The sequence below is a fragment of the Eupeodes corollae genome, chromosome 2 (assembly GCF_945859685.1).
Source record: "Eupeodes corollae chromosome 2, idEupCoro1.1, whole genome shotgun sequence".
Classification (NCBI taxonomy): Eukaryota; Metazoa; Arthropoda; class Insecta; order Diptera; family Syrphidae; genus Eupeodes; species Eupeodes corollae.
The window spans coordinates 54165086-54177196 of record NC_079148.1 but is presented as its reverse complement, the minus strand read 5'-3'; the positions used below and the strand labels follow the sequence as shown (position 1 = coordinate 54177196).

At 33.4% G+C, this 12111-nt stretch overlaps 1 protein-coding gene across 1 annotated transcript in view; it reads right to left on the bottom strand.

Annotated features, from left to right (window-relative positions):
• Positions 1-293: 293 nt before the first annotated feature.
• The window catches only part of LOC129947542 (uncharacterized), a 42938-nt gene continuing 31120 nt past the window's right edge, over positions 294-12111 (bottom strand). The window contains exon 2 of the mRNA XM_056058139.1: positions 294-1764. Within this exon, the coding sequence (XP_055914114.1) occupies positions 983-1764 (782 nt within the window). The 3' untranslated portion in view covers positions 294-982. The remainder of the gene's footprint in view (positions 1765-12111) is intronic.

Genomic DNA, 12111 nt, shown 5'->3' with positions numbered 1-12111 from the left:
AAGGAGCATTAATACGGATTAACAACAGAGAAGATAGTGACATTTTTCTCTTTCAAGTATCTTATAAAGTTACGTTAAGTTTTAGAAATTCTGAATTCAGAACTTTGACAATATTTCATCACGTTAGAAAATAGATTTAATCCTATTTTCCTATAATAATGTGAGTGTCAGCGCCAGCGCCCGTATCCATATTGCAGATATTTTCTTAAGTCAAAAATTATTTTTTTTTTCTAAATCTATAAAATTTACATTAAAATATTTTCAAAGATATAAGATAAAATAAAAAGAGCAACTTAAAAAAATTAAATCAGTTTATTAAGATAAACATTACACATTACTGTATTTCTAGATGCCTTACAAAAATAGACTTTAGATCTAAAAATATTAAGCCTAACTTCTCTTTATAAATCAGCATATTAGTTCTTTTTATTTTTATTTTTGTTTTCTTCTTTTGTTTTAATTTAATTTACACATAGTGGAATATATTTTGTTGTAGTTCTTCTTCTTTTTATGTTTTTTAATGACATTTCATAACTTAATTTAAGTATGTAAATAAATTTATATGTAAATACATTATGCATATATTTTTGTTTTGATGAATTCAAATGTTTCACGGGGTTGATGAAAAAATACATAATAATAATTAATTAAAATAAAATAAAAATAAAATAAGGTGATTGATTTATTTAATGAACAAAATGCGTCGCATCACGTCGCGTCGTCGGTCGCTTCGCTTTCGTGCTGCCATATCGGTTGCATCAATGGTAAAATAAAATTATTAAAATAGTTACATATTTTGTTTACATAAAAATAAGATAGGTATAATTTAAAAATGAAAAATAAAAATTAAAAAAAACATAATTCATTAGATGTGGCTGCGGGTAGATATTTGGTCAAATATCTCACCATCACTATTAACTTAGATAATTTAGGGTGAAAGTCCTCGATGGATATAGCCCGACACGGCTACTCTGATGGATGTTTAACTCAGCGCTAAGAGGGGTTCGTAGTCTAGGTCCTTTGGAGCTGTTTTCTTTTTGTACTTCTTTTCGAGCTTTGTACTGGTGAGTTTGACTTTTGACTTACTAGTGCGATTCTTCTTCTCTTCGAGCGCCTTTTCCTTGTCCAAGAGTTCCAATTGCTCGAAGATGTTCTTCGGCCTAGGATGCTGGGCAGTAGGTGTGGTGGCGTTCTTGGCAGCGTAGACTACAACAAATTGTGAAAAAGCAGAGTCGGCAGGGGTGTTGATGTCAGCAAAGTCTCTGAAATTTGCAAACTGCTCCTCAGGATATGTGAATTTCTGGACCAATTCGTCACTCTGAGGTCGGCCATGGCCATTGTTTGCGTTCTCGCCGTAGAATTGATTGAATTCACTGTTCTCCTCTGGGTGATATGGCATCTCATCTTCTGGATAAAATGTTCCACCACGGATTACACCAAAATCACCAGATCCCAAAATTGCTGGATCAAATCCTCTGGTTGGAATTGGTGCTGCGAATTTTTGAGGAGTCGGAATGGGTCCATCGAGAGGATGTGGTGGAGGGAAATAGGGCCGAGAGTGGCCTAGTGGCGGGGAGTCTCTATAAAAAGATGGATAGAAGTTTTGTGCGGCATGTGGTGGGTCGATTTCAGTATTCGGTGGCTCTTCATGATAGAAGTCCGTTGTAGAGGGGAAGTATTGACGACCTTGTGAACGTATCACCGAGACTGGCGAAAAATCATTTGGCTCCATCAACATATCCGAGTCTTCTTCTGGGAACTTATCTGAAATAAAAATAATAGTCTTAGTATTTTTTTTTGAATTTTGCATATCTATTTGTATTTTTGTACTGTAATATAAGAAAATGAAATGATATTAATAGGCTGTGTAAATTTAAGTCCAGACTTTTACAGTACTAGTAAATATATTAATGTATTTAAAAGCTTGAAAAATTTCAGAATCTTTTATTTCAAATATATTGTTAAGTAAATGAATTTAAAATAAAATATTTTATTTCGAATAGCAAGTTATTTAGACAACTTTAATTTTTGAAACTGTCATTTTTTGACACGAACTACACCATTATAAAAATTAAACAATAGTTGCTTGAAAAAAGTATTGAAATTGTTGTTATTCACTACAAAAGTAATTGAACTTTTGAATAGTCATTAGAACCTTCTTAGCAGCGTAGCAGCGTATAGTTAAATTGGTAACGAAATTTGAGCTGTTTCGACTAAAACAACTTTAATTTATTTAACTTAAAAACATTTGTTTATTGGAAAACTTTTTGTTAAATTTTTTAAAATCAAACCTTTTTTAATACAAAATAAAAAAAGATTGGTAAAAACAGTTTTTCGGTGTAAATTCTTTGAGAATTATTATTGATTAAAACTTCAAGTAGAATTTTAGTTTATGCACGAACCTTACCATTACTAAAGTTCTTAAAATAATTTCGATTAAAACATTTTTCCAAAATATTATTACAGGGTTGTCTAAATGAGATAAATAATAAAGTAGAACTTTTTAATTTTATATACTGAACATCAAATATAAAGTTATCGTTAATCGATCCGATTATTTGAAATATTAATTGTGAATTTTCTCGACGTCTCAAGGTCGCCAGGATCTTAATTAAGGATAACAAGTGGGTGTATTTTTTACCATATTTAAACATTTGGTTAAGCCAAAATTAAATTGTGTGTAATAAACTGTAACGTGATACCTAATAATTATAATTTTGAAAAAAAAAATCAGAAAACGGTTTTATTATAAATCAAAAAATTTTAAAAAAAACATTTGTCACCTCGAATATTTAACGATTAAAAATCGATATTACCTTGCGAATAACGTTTATGACATATCGTAAAATTTTTAGAAAAATAACGTTTATGCCTTCTCGTTGAATCGTTGAAACCAATCATTAAAATTTTCTATCATTGATAAAAATGTCCTGATTGAAAACCACCGACAAATTTTTGCTGACAGAAATCTGTCATTTGAATTGTGTGAAAGTGGATATCAGCGGAACGATTCGTTTCACTTTTGAACATACAAAAATCAGCTGTTCAAATATCCATTCAAAAAATATTTCGCATTGATTTCATTAATAGCTTGGTAACTGGCCCATAATGTCTTTTTTTACAAACATCAAGACATAACAAAAAACGCTACTGAAAGTTGGTAAAAATTGATTTCCAACTCGAACATATTTTCAAAAATTAAAAATATTGCCTTTAAATAATTTTTTCTTATGCAAATAATTATTTCTAAAATGTATCAAATTTATTTATACCATTGGTATAACCATCAGTAATAACCTGTAATTATTTTAAAGGCCAAATTTTTCGATATAATTGGGTAAGCAAAGAAATCTAAAGTGTATCTTATTTTAAAAAAAATATAGTATCAATATAATCAAAGAAAATACATGAATTTAATTTTTCGATCTTTGTTATTAAAATATTAAATATTGGCATAAAACTCTCTTATCGAAAATCCGGGCATTTGGTATTGATGAATTCCTTCTTCGTTGTATTAGAAACTACCTTTTGGACCGTTCAATTCAAGTAGTATTGGACAGGTTCAAATCTGATATTCACAAAATAAACGCTGGTGTGCCCTAGGGCTCCGTTTTGTCTTCGACGATCTTCCTTATTTTTATAAACAATCTTTTGTCTGAAACTTCTAACCCACTAAATTATTTCGCTGATGACAGTACCCTCAGCTTTTTATATTCGTTTTAAGATTCTCATCCTTGTCCTTCGGATGTGCGGATGTGGAACTTCAACAGCTCAGAAACTTGAATATAAATCACATATTTGGACAGGTGCCCTGAAACAAGTTTAGATGATTTGGACAGGATCCAAAAAACAGCTTTGAAAATGATAGGCGATAGAACTATAACGCCGCAATATTACATGTTTTTCGTTGTTTACCGATATTTTTAAAAACCGTTTTCTGTCGAATTAACCAGTTGCATTTTCCTCCTCAAACAATTCAGCCGTAATACTCGTACTTCTAGGAATTCACATTAGTTTAACCTTGAGCTCAATTTGGGACGTACTCTCAAGTAAAGAAATTTTTTTTTTAAATGCACATCGAGAATGTGGAATGCTTTACCCAGCTCTGTTTTCCCTATCATTTTGTATTCAAAACTTTAAGAACAATGTGCATCGGTTTTTCTTCTTCATCCTTCCCTATTTTCCTAGAGCTCGAACTGTGTTTAAACTTTAAACATGTTAAGGGTATTAATAACCCCTTGAGTGTCCGTTTATTAAAACAAAAATTGATAATTTTAAACGACATCAATACTTAAACCTCTTAAGCCTAGAGGGCAAATTAAATGTTTCTAATCTTACAACCTCAATACTACAAACAAGCCAAAAGAACAAAATAAATACAAATAAAACATTTCAAAGAATTCCATCAGTCTATATGCGTAATTAATTCTTTTGCCCTCAATTAACCGACCACGCTTTGAAATACTAGAATATTGTGTACAATTGTACATTCTCTGACTCCTGCAGTGCAGACCTAGAATTGTTTATAGAAACCACTGCTAGATCATTTTAAAACGTATAATAAAAGTCTTATTATCTAGAATTTAAGGTATGACGATCAATGAAATAATTTCGTATGGATATGGACACTGACAGTTGTCAATACAAGATTCCACAATCTAGGACTACAAGACTCAAACATTACCAACAACTTAAATGTTATTTGGTTCAAAATAATACAGAGTAAGAAATGCTTAAATATATAATTTTAACCACATTAAAATAAAATGTTCAATTTAAAATAAATTATTTAGTATAATAATAGTATCAAATATCTAAAGCTTATATAAACTTTTTCTCATACTAAATAATCATTATTTTTACTTAATTACGTACATTATACATTTTTTTTAAATTAGTTTTGCTTTTCAACAAGTCTCACGCGTTTGATATTTATTTACCATTCGACAATCAAATTACTGTCAAGATCAACAATGCATGTTTGATTGGTATCATATCATATATAACCGGTCCAAAATAGGAATGAAGCTTAAAAAAAATGTAATAAAAGATCAAGTTTTTTTGTTTAAAATAAATAAAAATCGCTTAAAAGTTGCCGCTGTATTTAACTTTCTCGCCATGCGTTGTCGTCATCGTCGCACCGACCGCTGAAACCGAGATCTGGTCTGCTCCACAAAAATGAAAACAAAATACCTTATCCCAAGAAGTTCACATCATCAATCCGAACAAAGTAAATTTTGGATTTAAACGTGGGTATATATTAAATGCACCTTTATAGGCATACAAATGTTCACATCACTTCGTCAGATGAAAAGATACTTCTTAAGATGGAAATTGGGAGAAAGTTGTTGTTGATTCTGGAGACTCATGATCTTACTCATGATTGATTGCCTTTCAGGAATCTGTTCATTTCTTATCTTTCTGATTAATAATAAAATGATGAGGTTACCGCATGATTTAAGGACAAGTATAAAACCTTTATGTGTACACGGAAACAATCAAGCTCACGACTCTCACGACTTAATTCAAGTTTGACATGAAAGTCATAAAAAAGCCTCATTTTTATATGTTCATAGATATTATACGTCCTATATTTACAGCATATAAGAAAGCTTAATTTTTTAGTGCAAGGTACGATTTGGTTAAGTTCTTTCTTTTCAAATCTTTAAGTACATCCTTCAATAAGTTCGCAACGAATTCCATTTACACGGAACTTATAAATATGTCAAAAAATGACAACATGAAAGTAATGGTTATTCAAGAGCAAGTGCGTACTGTGTTTAAGACTCGTTGTTCATGCGTTTCCTTTTAGATTGCCTTTCAATTTAAGGTAATATAAAATTCGAAACAAGAAGGTAACAGAGAAAATTTAAATTATTTTTTAATGTCTTGTGTGTGTAAACCTTTCTTGGCAAGTTTAAGCTAGCTGTTAGTATATTATACCTTATCTGCTTGACAGACAAATTGCTGGTATTTCAGTGTCTTACTTAACACATGGATGTTGAGATGCCGCGCTTTGCCGTTGCAGCGCTAAGTGCGTTGGTGCTATTGCAACAGTGCAGTTGTGTATGACATCTGTCACAATGACTTATTTGGATGAACTGAAATACAAAATCGATCCGTCAAATTGGATGATTGACATTTAGATTTATGGCTTGAATACAAGCTGTTTTTTTTTTTTGTATAAATGTGCAGCATTGCATTTTGATTTATTATTTCGATATTATGATGAGGCTTTATTTCCTAATTCTTAATGAATGCCGCGGGCGCGTTGCATTTTAAATTGTAAAATGTTGAGAATGATTGATCTTTTCCAAGAAAATAGTTAAACATTTTTGCATATAGAAAATTTGCTCTGAACAAATTCAGCGAGAAAGAGAAAATGCTTCTTGGTATATGTAATTGAAGTCGGTTGGAGTTCTTAATTTTTGTATGATCTATTTTTGTAAAATAAGTGTTGTTTTTAGTATGTCTGGCAATACTCTTTTCGGAGTTCTGTTTTTTGACAGCCAGTTACTTTATGCTTTATTTGGTTTGTCATTTTGTACTTAATAGACTTAATTCTGAGCAATGTTTGTAAATTGGGCAGCTATTGCTATTGTAGAGGAAAGTTTCAAAAAAGACCCGAATTTATGGATATTTTTGTGGAAGGACCTTGATTTGCGGGCGTGCAAAATCCAGCTCACCTTGTGTAAGCTTTTTTTTTTAGCAAAAAGTTAAAAGTTAAGCTTTGGAGCTGGGCTCGTTCCGAGTATTTGTTCAGCTGATCCAAAAAAAATTGAATTTTCTTCTCTCTCCAATCATCGACCAATAGCTCTTTTTAAGGCCATGGAAACACTGTATTATTATCAGCCTAAAAATATCTTGAGGAAAAGTATCTTAACGACCGACAATACAGCTTTCGTAGCAATAGGTTCACTGTTGATCCCATGGTTCATCTCACCGAATAGTGGAACAAATCTTTATAGAAATTAGGATTATTGCACTTGATATTTCAAAGGCATTTGATAAAGTCTGGCATCTTGCTCTCTTATCGAAAATGCGTGCTTTTTGGTATTGATGAATTTCTTCTTCGTTGGATTAGAAATTTTCTTTAAAATCGTTCAAACCCATAAAATAAAGGCTGGTGTGCCCCAGGACTCCGTTTTGTCCCCGATTGTTTTTTTGATTTTTATAAATGATCTCCTGCCTGCTACTTCTAATCCAATACATTGTTTCGCTGACGATACCACTCTTAGCTTTTCATATTCGTTTCCAGACTCACAGCACAATCCTCCTCTTCGGATGTGGAACTTCAACGGAAAAATATGATAAGCTCATTAAATTCCGACCTACACAGCATTATACAATGGGGAATAAAAAACCTTGTGGAATTTAAAGCTACAAAAACCCAGTGCTGTCTTGTATCGTTAAAGCGAGATAAACCCTCCTTGTAACTAACTATGAATGGCGACTGCATTAACCTCAATATCCTCGGTCTTAGTATCAGTAAACAACTCTTGTGGAGCGATCGTATATGCAATATCGCCAAAAATGCCGGAAGCTGTCTAGGTTTTTTAAAAGGACTCAAGACATTTTTTCTCTTTGACTGATCTGGCTTCAATCTACTAAACCTATGTATAAACGTCCAAAACTTGAATAACTCCTACCTCTGGGCTAATGATTCACTAACTTGTTAAAGCTTTTTGGACAGTACTCAAAGAAGAGCTTTTAAATGGTTGGTGACATTACCATTAACAACTCAAATACGTTACTCAAACATTGTTGGAAAGTTTCTTGTCTCATGCTTTTTTCCCGTTATTTTATGGGACTATGCTTAAGTGAAATAGCCATTTGCATTCCTCTCCTTAAACAATTCAACCGATTACGGTATTAACTCGCGCTTCTAGGAATACTCATCAGTTTACTTTTGGGCTCAATTTTGGTCGTACTATGAAATACGAGATTAATTTTTTAGACTTACTACGCGAATGTGGAATGCCTTGTCACGCGCTTGCAATGTTCAAGAATTCAAAATAAATATACACCGACACCTTTTATCCAAGTATTCCCTCTTTAGTGTGCGCTTACCGGACTAAAAATCCATGGTTTTTGTTTAAAGCCAAAGAAAAGTTAGTCACTCATAATTATTTAAGACATCGAGACAAAACCATGTTTATATCAATACCTGCCCTAAGCAATCAAGCTGGAATATCAACATGCATATGTATTATGTTTTTTTAATGGGAATAAATTAATTTTTTTATAAAAAGTCTGAAATGTGTTCTACATTTGTGTCATCTTTTTATATGGTCATCTAAGTCCCACTATATAGTTTGCAAAAACCTTTTTAACAATCATTTCCATTCTCAACACTTAACTGAGCCTGAACTTGTTGAGTATGATTTGAGCACATTTTTGCAGAGCTATCCTATTTATGTATAAAACAAAAACGTACTGAATCACTTAATAGTACAAACTAATGAAACTACTCACACTAAGCTTTTGTCGCTCTTACATCCAAACATTTAATCTCTAGATTCCATTAAGCATTTTTCGCCATCTATTTGCTGACAGTATTCCAATCAAGCAAAAATAACACAAATAACCTTGATTTCCGGAACAGATCAATATGAATTAAAAAACAAAAAACTATGCATGTTCGCAGTTAATGGATTTCATAAATTACATCATAACAACTATGAGAACCAACTCTTCTAAAAACACTTAAGGTCGAACTATACGCTAATGTAATAATTTTGACAGTACTAAATATACACAAACGTTCTAGTTTAGACACCTGTAAGTCATGAAGGGTAATCCGTAACTATACTCTATTATTTTATATGTTCTTCTAACACCTCTTAATAATATTCTAACTATCATTACCTTTGAGCTGCCAAGTTGTTAGGTAATGTTTACAACTTATAGTTTCTCAAACCAGACCATAAATCAAATAAATCACCAAGCACAACATCTCGTTACTTCGTTTCTCGATCAATTCTAAATTATAAACGCGGAAGATCTTGGATGTTGTGGTGATTCTAATGATCACTTGCCGTAATATTCTTATGTTCACTCGATGCTCAGGCATATTCAGAGCACTGGTGCTTCATAAATCGATTAAGGTGCCATAAAAACGTTAACCCGTCTTTATATGCAATAACTTTATGGCTAATAAAAATCTTGCCATTCATTTGAGTGTTCTCTATGCAATTGTACCCCTTTGTATATCTCTGATGATCTCCTCTTTGCCCCCTTGAAAAAACGCCATCGTTATGGCACGAATCATTTAAGAGAAGTTAACAAACGAATTGCAATTCATGACTAATTGAGTCGACTTCATTACTATATTGTTGCATTATACATACTATGGCAATGATATAGATTTAGATTAGGTTTAGGTATATGAGTTGAGTATATGCATCTAGATATAGACATAGGCTAAGAAGGCGTGAATTCAGGTGCTTTGTTAGAAAAAAAGACGTTTTGTTTGACTTTGTTCTTATACAAGTTGCAGTAGGTATTTTGTAATGTTTGAATCTTGAGCTTCTGATATTGGTACTTGCTTAGTATTTATTGGCTATTGTGACATTGGATTGAAATATCTATTCAATAATTCAGTCAATTATTGGCTGCTGTTGTTTCAGAATTTAAAATGTCTTCCGCATTGTTAAGAAATAGCTTTAATGGAGGAGTGAATTGTTTCTGTTGAATTTCCACATCACACACGTGATGATTAAGGTAGTTTCTAATAAACCATAATGGTTATAAGAGTGCATTATACCTTTGTTTTTTTAGATAATATCTCAAACAAGTTTTCGAAGAATTAATTGATCATCAATTATCATATGGTTGCTTTTTTCCTTTTAATGTTTCTTATAAAATGCAAAAATTATGCAATGAATGAGGGTGGGTTTTCTAATTAACCTGTTGCTTCATAGCACAAAAAGCAGGAATTGAAAGTGTCAGAGTGTAAGACTCGAAAGCCTACAACATTTTTAATAATTTTACCTAAGTTACCTGGGAGACTTAAATACGAGGTCAGAGCAGCAACTTAAAGTTTATCTAATAATTTTGGAATTGAAATATTAAAATCTTCCAAAATGTTCAGTAATAAAATGATTAAAAAATAAAACAATATTAAAAAAAGAATATTTTACTTTAAACAAAATAACAAACTGCCTACATTATTTTTCAGAATTATTCTAGTCCCCTCTCAGTTTTAAAGAAGATTTTGATCTTTTGGGCAATGAAAAAGGTGAGTGATAGATTTACTGATCGAAATATTGAAATTTTTGAGGAATTCTTATCAAAAATGTTAAGATTTGTATTTCAGATTGAGAATCGAAATTATAGATGGAGAGAAAGAGTTTTACTTACTTTCGGGTAAATTTAGTTTTTTATAAAACGACAAATGTGTTTTTTCAAGTTTATTTTGATTTTGAATCGAATAAAATCAAAATCAGTGCCACCTGAGTCGCGGTCTGCCTCTACTGCGCCGTCCCTCGGGATTGGATACGAAGACCTTCCGGGCTGGAGCGTTGACGTCCATTCGCGTCAGTGTCACTGTACAGCCCGTACAGTTGGTCGTTATATTTTCTCCTCCATTCTCCACCAATGCATACAGAACCAACAATCACCCGAAGAATTTTTCTCTCGAAGCATCCTCAGACGCTCTCATCTTTCTTTGACAGGGTCCAGGCCTCAGCGCCATAAATGAGAACCTGGACTTTACTTCTCAATTGCCTTCTAAGTCCAAAGTAGAAGCGATTTGCAAGAGTTATTCTTCATTATTTTCAGCGCTGGTGTCGTTGTCTGTGTTAATAGAGGTGCCTAGGTAGACAAAGTCCTCAACTACCTCGAAGTTATAGCTGTCAATGGTGACGTTTTGTCCAAGACGTTGTTGTTCAATGTCCTTTTTTGATGACAGCATATACTTGGTCTTGCCCTCATTGACCACTAAACCTCAATGCTCAAAAATGCTCCACTGACATCACGCTTTGAGCTTCCAATTATGTCAATATCATCATCGTATCCGAGTTATTGGATAGACATTTGGAAGATTGTGCCTCTAGTGTTGACGGTTGAGTTTTGCACAATTCTTTCCAGAACGATATAAAAAAAGTTGCATGAGAATGCATCGCCTTGTCCAAAACCTCTTTTGACATCAAATGCATCGGAGAGATCTTTTCCAACCTTGATAGAGCTGCGTGCATTCTCCATCGTCATTCTGCACAAACGGATAAGTTGGACAGGGATGCCAAAACAAGACATTGCTCTGTAGAGCTCTTTCCTATGGATACTGTCGTACGCGCCGCTTTGAAATCGATAAAGAGATAGTGGGTATCGATTGCACCTTGGCTACAGTGAGGTAGTGGTCCAAGTCAATGTTGGCCCCTCGGAAAGTTCGAATATTATGTATACTGGAGAAGTGTCGTGCGTCGATCGCAATGTGGTTGACAGTTGATTGATCTAATTTCCATGTCCCCTTGTGGATATTAAGAAGTGTAAACTGCGTACAAGCTACCAGAACGTCTCGCCATGCAGCAAAATCGATCATCCTGAATCCGTTGTCGGAGGCTCTGTCGTGCAGGCTGTATCTACCGATTGTGCCACCAAAGATGTATCCTCTTCCTAGCTTGGAGTTTAAATCTCCTAAGATAATTTTAATGTCATAGCCAGGGCACTACGCATAAATATTGTCCAGGAGCTCGAAGAATATGTATTTGGTGTCTTCATCTTTCTTCTCTGTTTGGGCATTCGCGCATATTAGGTTTAGTTAGTTAGTTTGACGAATTTATCCTTGGTGCGGATTGTCATGATGCGCTCTCTTACACTGTTGAAGCTCAAGACCTGAGTCTAGTTTCAACAACAGATCCACACCCAAAAAAACGCTGTCTTTGTTCTCTGTAGCAGTCGTCCTTGTATACATAGCAGTCTTTTAGTTTGCGTTTACCAAGTCCATCCCATCGCACTTCTTGGATGGCGGTAATATCTGCCTTGCAGCAGTTTAGGGCCTAATTGTTTGGCTGCACGTGGTCTGTTGAGGGACCTAACATTCCACGTACAGATCCGAAGTTCATTGTCCTTATTTTGTTTGCTTGGGTTGGCAACAGTGAATCCGTCCGT